Below are 17,614 nucleotides of genomic sequence, written 5' to 3' on the forward strand. Positions count from 1 at the left end.
TGTATAAGAAGTGGCACTTGAAGGAACAAACACAATCATTTTATTGCATTATCCAAGTGTTTAAAGCTCATAACCTCCAGAAATTGATTCAGTTTGTTTTAATTTTTATTTATCGATAGGATAGATCCACCCAACCCCCTCCCCCCGAAGTAATATGGTAAAAATACAAAAATGTATAAAAACAAGGCCCGTCGAAGATGAGTTTAATACATGTACATGTATCTCTCAAGTCTGAAATCGAATCCGACATGTGGTATTCCTAAAACAAGGCTTTTGCCAAAATATAAGGTGGCTGTGATACTACACGTAAAAAAACTGATACGAATATTGAATGTACTAAATTCATGGTCAAACAGGAAGTCGCTCAAATCTGAAATCGAATTCTACATTCAAATAATCGGACACCCTCGGTGTACATGAAGAAGCATCTACAATATCTAAGTTACATGTATGACCTTCTGGATTGCAAATGCTTCATCGTTTCGGTTAACGTTATGAGAATACGTGTTCAAGTTTGCGTAATCAGAGACCTATAATTTAATTACAGGTCTATGACGTCATACATATTTTGTAACTACCGTTTACAGCATTTGAATCATCAGGTTTTATTAATGTGCGTAAAGGCATTGAACGATGGATTGAACTTTGACATTTGTTTTGCGAAATTTTCCACATGGAAATATTACAAGAAATTTCTGATCTTATGAAGCAAAATTACCGACGTTATCATGTTGAACAAATGTACAATGTACAAAAAGTACATTTATGATTATTCTCAGCTTTTTAATGTAACGCCCGATGGAAGGACTTGTGAGCATGGCGCGATGAAAAAAAAACTTTACTGTAATGAAAGTCTAGTCAAGAATATGAAAACAATTGCTTTTCACACTATACATTGTACACTAATAATTTAATTTCAGATGCAACACGCTTTCTGATTGGATAACAATTTTTGTCCATCATCTCATAAACCAAATTGTAATGTGACTGTGACGTCATCAACCTTATTTGTTGGTTCCTTAAATTTTTAAACTAAAATTTAATTATATGGAATGACTGTTATATTTTTTTCAGTCTCTTTGATATAACCTAAATACGCATGTAATTTTCAAGTGTGTGTCACGGGCATTGTGGTTATTTCAAACAGACCGGAAATACATAACACTCATTCATTAATTAGTATTTCACACGTACTTCAGAGAATCTGAATACGATATAAAATTATAGAACTACATGTATATTTATAATGTTGTATAAATTAAAAGGAGACCTCAGAATCTCCGAATACGATACAAAAATAAACTTTATAATCCAGAATACGTTACGAAAAAAAGATTCAGAACCTCTAAATACGTTAAAAATAACTATACATGTACATGTACTTTAGAATTTTTTGAGAATTTTACATTACACTTCAAAATCTACATATACATAACATGATACGAACAGTTACTGTTCGCCGAATTCACGGTTTAATATCGATACAATCGATAATAGTAATACCACATCTCCTAGATATTGGTCAAATTTTAAAATTAAATTCATTTGTTAAACCTCATGTACATATGCTATATATCAGGTCATAGGCATGAATTGAACAATTTTGCGAATTTTGCCCTCTGTCAAGAGTCGCAAACCAGTAACGATAGCAAGTAACAGAAAATTACAAATAACAACATCCGGTCACAGAGAATGACAACTAAGGACAGGAGTAACGACAGCGGGTGACAGAGAATTACAATGAGTAATGAGCGTTACAATGAGCATACAAAAGTACATACTTGTAGAACTGTACTTTAAAATAAAAATCGGGTAGTTAGAGGTTATTTTTTATTTCCTGAGAAAACATTAAACTCGATTAAAAACATATCACTAGAATAATAGCGTTTTCATTTACTTTCGGATGATTTAACCGTTTTACATAACTGTGTGAAGTTCTCTTGGAGTATAACAGTGCATTAGAGATTATAAAAATAAGCTCAAGAATAAGATTTCATCCGCATCACCGGTTTTCTATACGATTTCCCCGAGGTTGCACCCACACAAGACAGCTATAGTACGCCCTAATCAAACCCGATTAGCTGTTTATATTTCGCTGTAAGGTACTGAATATTCATTTAGCCAGTATATAACGTGTGAATGAAATAAGTAATTAGTATGTTAAAGTGTTGAGTTTAGAAATTTCTTTCGAGGTAGTAAAATATTCTAAACATTTGTGAAATTTGAGGTAAGCTGAATTTTAATTGTATTTTCACCGATACTTTTTTTCGTGTAAAAATGAAATTGATTATTGAATTATTCAATCTTCATTGATTCATAAAAATGTCAAATAATTTCATATATCATGTATTATACATGTACATAATTCAGAGTGTTTATATCTAGCAACAGCTTCGCTCCCTTGTCAATGTCTGTCCGTCTGTCAGTTTCTCCTTACTTTTAGTATCTTAAAAATATTGTAGTACACTTTTGAAAAAAATAAAATGGTTCTATTTCATCTAAAATTGATTAATGTAGGCTTACAAGATAAAGAATACAATGTTTTGTCATATGGGAAATTTCATTTCTGCGTCCGTCCGTCTGTGCCCCAGTTTGTCAAGCCTCATATTGGAAATTGCTTTTGTTTTTTCCATAATATATCTTCATCTGAAAAGTTCTTACACCTCAATATCATATGAAATATTGGAAATGGTAGCTATTTTAGGCTAAAAGTGTAAAAAATACCCAGATGGGCACGAGTGACATTTTTTCTCTTAAACACTTTGTAACACCAAATGGTCTGGATGACTGCTGTTCATAAAATGAGGCCGGGAGAACACTCAAACATTCTAAAGCCAAACATGGACAATTGGGGGGATCTGTTTTATATTTATAAGATACATGGTTTCGATATCGACACACTGTAAGTAGAAGGGGCTTGAAAAATTTATTCTTAGAAGAATATACGAAAAGGAATGTGCATACAAAAGTAACAAGTTTTGCAAAAGAAAAAAAGTAAATTTATCTTTCGAATACACAAATATGAAATTGACACACGAACTATTCTATTTCACAGTGTCGTTTGCTGATCTATGGGTTAACGTGTCAAATCGGTACTTAGTGCAGAACTGTGTGGTATTCTGTTTTGTAACTCTGTCTATTATTACATGCAACTTTTGATCTCCTACATGTATTTATTTGTTACGTTTGTGTGGATATTCCAGTAATTGCTAGTTTCGCATGGTATTCCTTTTGATTCTGGCAACGGATTGGTATTTTTGTTAGTATTGTGGTTTTTCATGACTTCACATACAAAAGTTCCTTTCTTTGTAGATGAAGTACATGTACTTGATTACATGTATGTCATGTCATCTATTACGCTTAAACTGTTTAAGTTCCAAAGTTGAGCTGAAGTACGGGCTCAAGTTTGTGTGTGCGAATTGTCGAATGTTATTTTTACACATACACTGTATATTTATACAAGTTCGGAAACCTTACGAAAACTAATTTAATCTTATATTTTAAACATGTGATTTAAAAACATTTGCCAAATGAATGTCATAACTTGTTCACGTATATTTAATTGAAACAAGAGAGTATATTGCACTAACACTTTTCACATAAAACAAATTTTGATTCATCTTTCGTTCGAATTTGAAATCTAAATGAATGTATAAAAATGCAGTAGAAGCAAGTAACCTTTTAGTTGGATTATCTCCCTTTGGAAGCATCGGAAAATAAAAATATTGTTTTCGATGCCTTACCTTCAATAATTTTCATAAAGTTCCCTAAATGATTAAGGCAGAGTTGCGCTTATAATGTACAAAAATGCACTATGAAGACCAACGAACGGACAAACAAGCAAAGAAATCCCATATTTCAATCAAATTTGTTTCCGGGTGCGGGATGTAAAACTGTAGCATCTGCATCACCTTACAGGTATACAAATGTAATAAAAACCGCGTTACTGCCACTGATGTTGACAGAGTTTCACTGCTTACTGTACCAGGGGTCGTAAAATCGATATCCGGCTAGTACGCAACTGTAAAGTAGCGAAGTTTTTTTTTATTTATGTTCGGCATGTCACTCTAGTTCATTTAAAGGAAATTCATACAGCTGGGGTCCAGGGTTCCGGAGTTCGAGTCATTCCCTTTCTTTACAAAATCCGTTGAATTCAGGCAAATTCCACAAAAAAAGTAAATGACATCTTATAATCCCTATTCCTAATTCCAAAGTCACTGATAAATATACATGTATGCTAAACGATGTTTATACAGACCGAATACCTTGACTTAACACTCATTACATGTACAATTCATCATTTAACACAAGTTCACGTATAATCTTAATACGCGAATGTTCAATTGTGATTTACAACACAAAAGTCTGTATAACTGAAAATAAGTTGTGTATGTGGCCTTTAAGATTACAATTGCGTACCTAAGATGTATTTCATTAATAAATTTAATGATTTAAATTCTCATTCAAGTTCCATGCTATTTACGTATCTAATTTATGAAAAACATGCGTTTTCTTTTAGCAAAAACGTAAGAAAAATAATCGCTGCAGAAAAAAAAACAATACGTCACATTGTCAACTTATGAAAAACGTCACTGTATGAATTTACTCGTCACAGAAAAAAAGACATTAATCATTGCATGTCGTCAATAATTGATGTACACCTGTAAATATGTTAAATCTGCGTAATATTACAGTTCGGGGCATCTCGTAATTCTTTGTTGTTGTTTTTCTGCATTGCCATAGTGTCTGTCACAGAATTTTACACGCCCCGCTCTGTGTCGAAAAAAATGTGTCTTGTATTTTGCAGAACATGTACCTATATAGATCTGACCCATGAAAAAAAAAGACAAATTACGATCAAAACGAATTTATCTTCATTTTCATCATATATATGAAAAGTTATGAAGAACAACCTATCAAACTTCCACGTGGACATCTAAAGTGCTCGAACATGTTTAATGGGCCTGTGTCACGTGACTGGTCCACACATACTTAAAAAATAAACCAAGTATCATGTACAATAATGGACAATATATACAAATGAAGTTTCTTCTTGTCTTTCCTTCTTTTACAGTGATTTCTGTCTTAACGAAACGAATAATCTACCTGTCCAAAGTAGACTCTTTTGTAAAGTTTTTTTAACCTTGGTAAACTTGTTTAAACAGGAACAATTTAGGTAGCTGTCTTTGTAAGAATCATGCAAAGTCTGTAAAATGTGATACACTCCCCAAAAAGGCTACATACATGCGAACATGCATTTTTATTTTGTAATTAAGTTTTTTCATGGGTCTATATTATAAAATGTGTAACTATTTTCATTCCAATCCATATGCTCTTAGGAGATAATCAACATTAAAAAAACTAATAGATTTTATTGTATTTGCGTGTCATTTGCAGAGTTATCTTCCTTAACTTTGAAATCTACTGTGCATTCTATATATTTTTTTATTTCCTGAAGACAGGGGTTATATGAAATGCCACATGTTAATTTCTGTTTACTATGACCATTCAAACAAATTATCAAACATAAAAATATGTAGGTTTTTCAGCCATCGATCACATTTTGCATGGTTCTTAGCTGGAGTGCTACTTAAGTCCAATAATTCACTTAAAACTTTTAAGAAAGATGTCTCATAAATATGCCCTGGCCTAGTAATTTTAATGCAATCAAAATATGGTGTACGATACATGTATTTTAAAACATACAAAATTCAACTTATTCTTCCTTTTTATTCTTGTTTTTTTCTAAAAAATTCGATCAGAAATGTCGGTGCTTGAAAAGGTGAACGCCTCAAGCACGCAAACGAACTACATGTGATAACAGCTGTTTGGTATGAAAATTGATATGATATGATAATGCAAAAAGGCATAAGAGTCATTTAAAATGTTCAGTGGCCATGAAATATTGTGTATTCCTATATGTAGCCTCTTTTCAATTTATCTAATTGGTCACGTTCATTACAATAAAGTTATACTTGAAAAAAAAAAAACGAAAATAGATTAGACAATTGAAATGAAGATTTTTTTGTAAAAAAAGAGATGATATTTCTGAATTTGTGATAACTTATTTAATATAGAATGTGCGTTTAGGATATAGTTTAGTATTGACAATGCGTGCGATGAAATATTTTAAATTCTTTTCCATTCAACTTCAACAATTAGAGAAAAACGGCAATTTGCAAATCAAAAGGATTGTGACTTTGAACTGCACGTAGCAGGTAAATTTTTATCAAATACTATAGTGATTTAATTGATATTTTATTATTTTAAAATACTAAATGATATATAGAAAAAAAAGAAATATTGAAACATATCAGACGACTAACTGCTTAACAATTAAGTTAAATGCAAAAAAAGGTTTTAAAATTATACATATTTTTTTTGGTATATAATGTACTTAGTAGATAAAAATATTACCACTTTTATAAAGACTTGAAACTCAATATTTCGAATACAAATTTCAATTAACAACGACACTAGTTACATATTCAGTGCTCGTGTTTTATTATTTGTTTATTTGGCAGTTACGAACAGTTAACGTATTGCATACACCGATGTTACATACATTTTGTACGTTAAAGGGAGTTAAGGATCAATTTCACCTTTGAACTGGACATTGTTTAAAGAAAAGGATGGATATGATCTTGAATATACGGGAAAAGTATTCGTCAATCTGAAGATTAATATAGCTAAAATGGATGTACTTTTAGTTGCCGCATTCATGCTATTTGTGATCTGCATTTACAGGTAAGCTTATATGTACCTTATATTGGTTTCCCATTGTAACAGCTTTACAAATGTAACTGAAACTGAAAAAGCACCAGTTCTCCCCTTTGACATAAATATATCCATATTTTTAGCCATGTCATATTTCCTTTTCTCACTGAATGGGCTGGAGACATGAAATGTTTGTGACGTCAGAGTGAAACGTTCAATTACGCAAGCAGAGCGTCTGAGTTTTCTCTGTCTGTCACTCTCAGAGGTGCTAGATTCTTAATACATGTATCTAGGGACGTGTTTTTACGCATGCGCACATTCTTTGGTTACATTGAATTTCGTGGTGCAAGATGGCGGGAAACAAAAAATAACAATGCCTCAACGGACTACGTAAAACGTGGGATCAAGTAGCTCCTTGATTTAAGAATAAGAGTTATTGATTACATGTATATGCAACACCTTTAACTATTGTGGTAGACAGAATGTATTTCTCATGGACATATAAAGCGTTGACTGAGACAATTTGTGTTTGTATCAGTGAAAAAATGACTGTGGATGGTCATATCAGTCATTATTTGTCTGGTTGTGTTTATTTTCAGAAAGCTTAGTTGTATCTACGGGGTGTTTGTGAGACTCAAGATTCCGGGACCAAAACCTGTATGGATATTGGGCAATATACACGAATTTAAAGATGAGGTAATTCAGCGATAGTGAAGACAGTTATAAATGATTAAATAGGAAGTAAATACTTGACCAAATGAACCCCTTGTTTTTCGAAAGACTTCACCGCTGAACTAAGTTAATGCACTATCTACAAGTTAACTAGCTGATAAATAATTATCCAGCAAATAAAATTTTAGAGTACTGACTATAAGCCGCCATGTTTTCGGAATATATACTTCGCTGTTTGTTTTTATAACGCATGTGAACTGGTAATCCTTTTGACTTCAGTGTTTCGCCATTTCCCAGAAAACACAATGTATTCTTTTTCCCTTCCTTCATTAAATTAAATAATATTAATAATATTCACCTGCTTATGGAGTATAATTAATGGTATTTACTATGTGTTATAAGACCTGTGAATGATTGTCTAACAAAGCAGAAAATATTACCACGTGCAAGGTATTAAATTTACCCATAACATAACACAAATTTGTATGCTGCTTGCACGCGTTAACATTTCTTATTTTATTGTTTGATTTAGAATATGACCCAGTGATATACATCTCTTAAGGTGAAGGTCATTTCAGAATAAAAGCTTTTGACGGTACAATATAAAGACGAGGAATGTATGTAATTCATTTTAAATGATTTTAATGGTTGATAACACGTAACAAGATTTTCAGTGCATTTTAGTATGTTGGTTTTATATATCAAAACATACAAGGAAGATGGGTAGTAATTTATTTGTTTTACATTTAATTTATTTGTTATGACGGTATTTAGTCCAAGGCCTCCAGTGCGAACAGGTCAACTACGTAATTTCATTTTTTGACTAAGTTGGGTTTATCTAATGATTTAAGGCCAAGGATAAATTCTTGGGAGTTACTATACTGTGTTTGGAGTTTGTATGCATGTATCAATGATATGTTTTTTTGGGTTTTTTTGTTGTTTTTTTTGTAATATTTTCGGTTAATTACGCGTACCAATGTCTTTTTTTAAATTTGCCCTTTTCCATATCTAGGCCATAGTATTTGATTTCTTTTTTTTTATTAAACATTCTTGCAAAAATATTCACACTGTGTTGTATTTTAAGTTTTTTTGTCTTCAGTCTTGATTTGATTCTATATTTCTGTCATTGTTTGAATTGTCCACATTTACGGCCATTAAATCTACAATGGACTCGAAATATTTAAATGCAATACGGTTAACCTCTGTTGTTACAACAGGGCCTTCCCTTAATGGTAAAGTGGTCTAACCAATAAGCTTAGTGTTTTTTTTATATTGCAATGTTTATTTTAAAACAAATGGATTCTTTAAAAAAAAAAACCAGGATGTTAATCAATGTGCGTCTCTATTCTTCATACGTATATGTACCTTTATTTTGTTACGGATATGATTTCCATGTGATTACGGAATGTAGGATTTTAGGTATATACATGTACTTCTTGTTGATCTTATTTAGTATAACTCTAATTTGATTGAAATAAAGATAAGTCTATTGCTTTTTTAATGTTGGTCGATTTTTTTAAACGACCTTGACTGCCCCCTCAGGTCTCGCTCAGTCCACCCGTCGGGATACCCGGTCAGAATATTTAGCGACTGGGCTTCTCTGTTGACGCTATGACCATTTCCCAGACCCAATGTTGGGCGTTTCCCAACTGCACTGAAGTAGGAAAGAGCATCAGCAGACTATTTTCCATTAATAACACTTAGAATTATTTATAGTGAGACATTTAATTTATACATTGATGGAATTGTGTCATTTGTTTAATCTCACACAACATTGTACATGTATCACTCATGATATTCCATGGGGGAGCTTTTTTAGAAATGTGAATAGGTCAATAGGTCATCCGACAAAACCAAAACAATCATATACATGTAATATTTAGAAAATATAAATCCGCGTGGGGTCTGTGGAAATGTCAAGGGCTTGGTTGTACCCTCGATACAGTTCAAATTTTCTATATCACTTAAAGCGATTATTATATGGAAACTAACTCCTCTATGAGCGTTGCATTTGAATTCATAGTTTAACAACGTGATTGGAGTGTGTATTCTTAAAAAATATCAATAGGGAATTTAACAAGTATAGGACCTTGTGAAAATCAGGCAAATCGCGGAAGTTCTGGAACATACATGTTCATGTACAAAAATGTATACGCAAAAACACCACCCGGTTTCATACATGTAGTTAAACTTGATAATTATTTGATCTCTATGAAATTGAAGAAACATTGGGGAGTCAATAAACTGTCAGAAAGTTTTACTTTTGAAAAAGTTAAATGTAACGGCTTCTGAATTTAGCCAATTGTTTGCAGTGCATTTAATGACATAGAAATTCGTTTTACCAAATATTCTGTTCGTCATGGCAACAAAAAGTAAACAAACATGTTCAAAATTGGAAGGGGTCCCTGATCATATGATCCTGAAAGGCACTGTTAAATTCATTATTTTTATATGTTTAATAGGGAAAGGCTTATGTAATTTGAAATATATAAGTACATGTAATTCTATATTTTGTATGCATTTTTAATCTTATAACGACCGTTGTGTTGTAAATTGCTGCGTAGACGCTTAAATCATAACGAGGCCTGATTTTTGTAAAAGTAAAACACATCAGCAGCATTATACATTGTAACTATACATTACATCCTGCATGGTTGTCCCACTGTCTACATTTGTTTCCACCATTGTTTAATTTCCAAGTCTTCATTGCCTCTTTTCCTGACACTCATTGTCCGAATCTTATTCCGTATTCCCTATTTACCATATAATATATGTATAGCCAATGTACATGAACTTCCCTCGTTGTTACATACATGTATCCAATTATTCTTCTTTACTCAATTCCACTTTATTTGCTGCCTAATTACCCATCCCTTCTTTCATTATTTTCATCCTGCATTGCCCCATTTCCCATTCCACTACAAAATTCCACTTGTTCAATTACCAATCTTTCATTTCCCAAGTTTCATCCTACATTGCCCTGTTTCCCATTTCTCATTTCCATATTCAAACTTTCATGTTGTCCTACTCTCAATCACTCATTTCACCATTCGCATTCATCAGAGTATCCTTTCCTATTTCACATTTCCCGATTCCGTATACATCATTGCCCTAATCTGCACCAGATATTGCCCAATGCCACACCCTTCCACAGCCCACAAATAAATTATCCTTTACACCATTTTTGTCGTCTTCAAATTTTAATCTAAATAAATCATTGTATAATGACATTTAAAACTGAACGAATCTTCAAGCCGCTTATCCTTGAATTTAAAAGACGCATCATAAGCTGTCGGTTATAAACAATTAAGCATTTTCGTTATAAATGGCCTGTAGTGAGTAGCCAGACAACAGTTGAAGGACATGAAGATATCATGAAGATATCAAGTTATTTAACTTCATAAATATACATTGGTTAACCACATGTTAAATACAACAGACCTTTTTTAAGAAATGTGCTCAGGGCAAAAAGATATGAAAGACAGAAACATTGAATTTTATCCTTAAATGGAAATCTTTTCTCTTCTTTTAAGCGCATGTGCACTGATCATGTCCAAAAAAAATCTCAAGATAGTAATATCACAATAAACATGATGTTGTTTTGAAACATTTGCGGGCGATCATTTTCGCGATGATTTGTTTTCACACCTCCATATTCGAAATAAATATCTTTGGAAAAACAACTATTACATTTTGAAATTGACCTTATGAGCATTATTTGACCTTTGACCTTTATATTTATGATATTATATATTTTGTACAAGAAACCTCTTGTTTGGCACTCATTTGAATCGCTTTCTAAATTGTTTTATTTTCCTCCTTTTGTTGCAGGACAAACTGTCCAGGTTCAAGGTATGGAGAGCAAAGTATGGCGACATTTATGGGTAAGCATGTTTGTGCTGATTTTCTTATTTCCCATAAAACAGACATATGGAGTCCTACATGACTAACCATGTCTGTAACTCTGTCTACCATTACATGTTCCTTGTGAGCGTTATTTAGTGAAAAGTATACCATTAAATATTATATGAAGTTTTGAAATTACATGATTATTGTAGAAGGAATAAAGACAACATTAATTGCTTAATCCATGATAAATAGGTAAAACATCAATATGGGATCTAACTGGAAATTGTTTAAGGTTTCTTTCACTGAAATGCTCTTTTGATTGTAAACAGATACTCAGGTGGTTGTCTCCTGGACACTTCCCGACATTTTGCCTCACTTTTCTAAAGATATTTATGCCACATTCATGTTTCGTAGTTCGTCGGTAAGATCAATTTTAAGTTGTGACCACTAAACGGTAAATGTTAATATGTGATAAGTTCGTTTTGTACTCAAATAATCTGTCGACTTTGTAGAATAAATTATAGTGAAAATTACTTTAACGAAATATATTATGTAACTTTGATCTTATTCCATCCTTAAATTCCCTTTATTTGAAATTTGAAACGAAAATTGGTGATGGAAAGAAATCTGACTTAGATATAAAAAAAAACTTCACACAAACATATTTAATTCAAATCTCGACTACGCAGCTAGAACTTTATCTAATATTTTGGTTTAATATTACAGGTACTACGAAGGTTTCCAACCCAGTATTGTTATTTGTGAACCGGAAATGTCGAAACTTATACTCGTCAAACATTTTGAGAAGTTCAATATTAGACCAGTATGTATGTTTTCCTTTTTATTATGTATATACAAATACAAAATTATACGTTTTACAAAAAAAAATGCGAAATTTGAATTTACCGAAAATTCCAAAGCAATGTTGGTTTCGTCTTTCACTGCAAATACTGTTGGACCAAAATCCCAGAGATTATTCTCCAACCTAGTAGTCAGGTTTGGCAGAGTCCGAAATATTTCATACATTATTTATCATAATTTGCAGTTTCACAAATGACAAACTTCTTCAGGCACCGAGGCATCATACCTTGTAATGCACATGACAGAACCTCTCGTTGATAGACTTGGCTTCCTTTGCAGTAGTTTTGGTTTGGAGTACTTATACAATTAACTTTTGGATTATGGTCTCCCAAAGTATTAAATTCTAATGCTGCTGATGAAAGATTACTTTCCTCCTTGAAACACGTGTACAGTACATCGAAATTTGTAATATTAATTAATAATCTATATGATGGGTATTGTTGTAATTGATTTCTTATTTCAATGAATTCATTGACATTTTGGTTAACAGTAGCCTTAATTTGGCCATGAGGATACATTTGATTAACTATAAGAGTAAAATGTACCTCCACTACTGTCCCCTATTAAATATATATTACCGCGACTTATTCCCCACTTCACAGTGATTTACCGTTATCAAATGGTATCAACTTTCTATTTAATCCAAAAACCCAATACTTCATTGTCCTTTCCCAGATAATTCCCATTTTTGTTTTTTAAGTTGTTTCAGTACCAAGTGAAATATTCAACGATCAAATGATACCATTTCCATTAAAATTAATATAATTTTAAGGAGGTAGACATAAAGTAAGGTACATAACTCTTAAAATCGGTGATATGTTTGTATCATTTTCAGTTTCACGAAAGCCTATCAAGCTTTCATTTGAAAAAGAATGAAACCAGTCACTCTGATGCTTACATGAGATTGATGTAAAATGCTGAATACAAACGTTCCAATGATTTGTAAGAGTAGTGTCCCTTACACTAGGTCTTCCTTTTTAATACAATATAATATTTCATAACTGAGTTCTCTTTTCTCTCCTTTCGAATTCCTTATCTCCCAATATATACCATATAACAACTGTTAATATGATGAAGTTGAAACCTTTAAGCGCTCCCGAAGAAACATTAATTAAAAACAACTTTGATAATTTTTGTCAGCTCTGATTTGATATATTATACTTGTAATCTTCAAATATGGTAAATTTTGTTATGGTATATGTCCTTAAGCATTATACTGATTGTCAAGGTCTATTATGTCTATTTGCCGAAATGTCCGGCATTCATAAAGAATTATTGGTTGTCATGGTCCGAAATGTCTTTGAGTCGAATTGTCCGGCACTGGTAAAGATCATGGTTCTTATAATTTTAAAACGTGTTAGAAGATTACTTTTATACAATTTAATTTCGCTTCATTCTGTTTCGATTTGTATCGTTTAATTATGTTTTTATTACGATTTGATTCATTTTATCGAATTGCTTCGTTTTGATTCTTTCTTTTATTGATTATTTTCGTTTCGTTTCGTTTCGTTTTCGTTTCGCAATTTTTATGACCCGAGAATCATGGGTAATATTGATTACGTAATTTTCGCAAACTTCTGGGTGCCATACTGCAGACTATAATGGCCAACCCTATCTTAGGAAAGCTATGATTCGATTTGTATTTATCATCGAAACTAGCGAATATTTTTCGAGACTGGTTTGGCTCTCAATCGCATACATACAAGTATATGCAAATGAAGCTGCCATTATGCTGTTTTCAGCTCCATTAAATGAAGGTACAAACCGGATATTGATGCTTTTTCTGGCCTTAAGTATACAAAACCAAATTGATAATACAACCATAAACGTTCCCTTCGCGAGCGTATTACTGCAGGCGTTTTTTTTTTTGTGTTTTTTTTAATTATTCTGCAATTTTCAGGGGTAGGGGAGGGACATACTTTCTCATCATGTCTTGACTGCAATTATTTCTTATTACTTTATGATAAAGGGAAATATTTAACATGCTAACACAAGCCAAATTTTACACACTCGGAAGGAAATTTTCAATTTGAAAAAGAATCTGGATCTGTTTTTACTGACCGGTTAATGAATATTCACTATGCTACTTCAGGTCATGTCAACCAGATCTTTAAATAATACGGCGTTTCTTAGATAAGCAGAGGTCTGTGTCTCCTAAGAATTGTATGAAAATGGAGCTAAACTCTTAATTGCAAAGAAATCTTTAACCAAGATATATATTACAGAATTTTATTTTACATACAATACTATGTTTAAACTAAGAAATAATCCTTCAGTTTCATTTTCAAGGTTTTATAATCAATATTTTTGTTGAAATTGAGATATAAGAAAAGGTCGAAATTATATCATACGGTAAGGAAATGGTGAAGTAATTAGAAGGTTTATTAAGTATCATTCTGTATAAGAATCAGGCAATTGGTGGCACATCATAATTTTCAATTTGCTCTGTTTTGCCTCAAATATATTCTATACATAGGATGGAACTGAAAAGCCATTTAGGAGTATTTGTGACGTAGATATTATTTGTTTGCTTATATAAGGAAAAAGTGCGGGAAAATTTCAGTTTCAGGCCTACTATTTTGCCGAAATTTCAACTTACTAGATTTAATCGGAACATTAATGTACCGAAAATGTAAGATGTATTATAATTTTGTGCTTTTACGCAGTTTTCAAGTTTTCAAAAAAGTCTCACAAAAATGGGACGATTAGGGGTAGTTCTTTAATCCAACATTATACAGCGCAAGTTATGAACAACACAATCCTTTGTCAGGAGTTGTGATAGTACATAATGCTATTTTTGTGCAAATATCAAAGAGTTCTGTATCTTCTACATAAAAATGTCTAATGAAATCAGCTTTTTTAAACCGATTCAGCGAAATTTTATAATTCTTCTTCATTTTTATCTAATTTTTAGTGCAACACATTCACAGCAATGAAACTTCGTTTTGAACGAAGGCCCATATTCAACAAGTGAATTATGCAATTTTCAAATTTATTTGAAAGTTTCGTTTTTGGAGCTGATTTTAATATTTTCTTAACTTTCTACTTTGATCTATCAATATCTTAAAAAGGCAAATTTTACAAATACTATGATGGTTATATCTTGAGGTTATCAGGTAAAAACATCGGTTGCGCCTTATACATATTTTGCCTAATTCTTAGTCTCTGAAGTACTTAAATAGCTATTAATAGCATTGTATAATATATCTTGATCGATGGTATTTAGTACATTAAAAATCAAGTACATGTACCACAAAACATTCTTTTTTCTGATCACGTGATGCACTACAAATACGTAGAAAAAAATTACTGCCCTTACAATTACACCAATGTACACTTCGTGTGCTAATATCTGTCACACTTGCTGTCAAAATGTATGGGAGTAAATAGAAAAAAAAGTTGGCATAAAACATACTGACCACATATAGTAATTTATTTTCTTATCAGTCAGCTGCCCCGCTTTACACTTTTATCTCATGTAGGAGAATATTTTGGCCTCTACTGTCTACCATGAATTAGTTCAACTAAATTAATATCGCTATGATGCTAAAATATGCTTATCTTTAATTATAAGTTCCGTTTTTAGAATATAAAAATCGGAGAATGTTAACCACAAGTTTATTTCTAGCAAGTTACATGTACATGCACTTTTAAACGCTATATTATTTATTTATTCTCGTGATTAAATTAACTACAACCGCAGATAGCGTCATATACACCTTTGATTTTTATTTTGACAAACTAAGTTGAACGTCGAAACATCGATGGATTGCATATCGCATTTAAATACCAGTCCATGTAAAGTTCAGTAACTGCGTATGATTAGTTGATTCATGGTGCAGAAAACCCCATCAATCAACTTGTTTGGGAAACATAATATTATCTAAACGTTTAACGTAACGATATATATATTTTTTTCTATTCAGATCTGTGTTTTTGACAGAACCGTTCATCAAACTTTTTCATAAATCAACCGTATTACGAAAGATAACTTTTAATAACTACCGCTTCTTTACGCAATCTATATACCCTGGACTTGGTTTTTTATGAGCAACAAGGCGGGTGTTCCTAGAAAAGCAGAGTACGCTTACCCTACCGGTGCACCTGGTCCATTCGCCCAGTTTTAGTGGAGTCCGAGTTGCTCATTTTCTTTTGTTACTTTGTATGTATGATTTTATTTACTTTCTGTTCTTTGTTATATATGTCTGTTTCCCATGTCTGGTCTTTGTCCCTGGATTACATTCTTTTGATTACCACTATAATCTTGATTCCTTTGATTACAAAAGTGCAACTACCGAATGACAATTTGTGTATGTGTGTGTGTGTGGTCTGGAACTGTTTATGAATTAGACATAAAAAGTGAAATTAGTTTTTCACATCCATGTATCATTTTCTGTTTGATTTTTCTTAATTTAATTCAAGATGATTATCAGAAGACAATATCACTAAACCTATGATTTTTCAACTCTATACATTTTCTATTCCCTATCCTCAGTTAAAATCCCGATTCAAAAACATAATACATCGTTGTTACTCCAAACAAAAGACGATACACATAGATACAAATATGTTAATCTGAGATTCCTAATACTTTGTTAAAAAAATCATCTTCCAAATATTCCGAAGAATATGTATTCAAAATGCTGGAATTGTTTATCGAAAATATAATTGTCCATTGTGGTGGACATGTTTTTTCAACAAATGGTCGGCCATCAAATTGTAACAAATTGTGTTCCTCCTCTTGCTCTCAGATTCCCTCATAAAGATGATGTATTATCATTAAACAATCCTAGTTTCGGGGATTGATACATCGCATCTACCCCAAAGAACTTGAGATAAAGGATAGTACAACCTCATATCTTGACCTACACTTGGAGAACGATGGTTAAGGAAAACTATTCACCAAGCTATACGACAAACGCAATGACTTTTCATTCCGTATTGTCAACATTTCTTTCATCTGCGACAACATCCATTTAACACCTGCGAATAGAGTTTTTATATCACAACTCATACATTATGCCAGACTTTTTGTATCGCGCATGACTCCTTACAATTAGGGTTCTGGAACAGGCATCTCAAATGCGGTAATTCTAATGCTACTGCTTAAACAATTATTTATGTACATAACCAGATGTGCGGATTGGGGGGGGGGGGGGGGGGGGTTTGGAAGGGACACTTGAAGCTGTATCAAATCCGGTTATGGATAGAATTCAAAACTCCTTTGTCTTCTTTCATTACTTTCTGTTTTAAGCATAACTCGTTCTTTATTGTATCATACATTACGTTTCCGAAGATTTTGGTTTGAGGGAAACTCCTGAATTTTAATGATTTTGGAGCCAGTTTTTCAGAGCCTATACTACGTTCATGGTATGCATATGTGATAAATATCCTTTATTTTATCTTTAAAATGTGTGTTTTTATTTTTGTTACTTTTTCCGAAAGTACGCAACTGCGTATTTGCGTATAGGCAGGTACGCCCCTGTTAGATACTCGAGTAGTCATTATGTTGTAT

The 17,614-nt window shown here is 32.3% G+C and overlaps 1 protein-coding gene across 4 annotated transcripts in view; it reads left to right on the forward strand.

The window, feature by feature from the left end:
* Nucleotides 1-2,111: 2,111 nt before the first annotated feature.
* Nucleotides 2,112-17,614, forward strand: part of LOC148597478 (cytochrome P450 3A6-like) — a 31,944-nt gene continuing 16,441 nt past the window's right edge. Inside the window, exons 1-6 of one of the 4 annotated variants that reach the window (XM_088563536.1) lie at nucleotides 2,178-2,227; nucleotides 6,163-6,218; nucleotides 6,525-6,747; nucleotides 7,317-7,413; nucleotides 11,221-11,273; nucleotides 11,965-12,061. In XM_088563536.1, coding sequence (XP_088419662.1) covers nucleotides 6,695-6,747; nucleotides 7,317-7,413; nucleotides 11,221-11,273; nucleotides 11,965-12,061 — 300 coding nt within the window. In that variant the 5' untranslated portion in view covers nucleotides 2,178-2,227; nucleotides 6,163-6,218; nucleotides 6,525-6,694. Of the gene's footprint in view, nucleotides 2,228-6,162; nucleotides 6,219-6,524; nucleotides 6,748-7,316; nucleotides 7,414-11,220; nucleotides 11,274-11,964; nucleotides 12,062-17,614 lie in introns of all 4 variants that reach the window. The other 3 variants (XM_088563538.1, XM_088563535.1, XM_088563537.1) reach the window with 3 other exon arrangements.

This window comes from Perna viridis, chromosome 15, assembly GCF_037379345.1.
Source record: "Perna viridis isolate PV_CMFRI_1.1 ecotype Kerala chromosome 15, ASM3737934v1, whole genome shotgun sequence".
Lineage (NCBI taxonomy): Eukaryota > Metazoa > Mollusca > Bivalvia > Mytilida > Mytilidae > Perna > Perna viridis.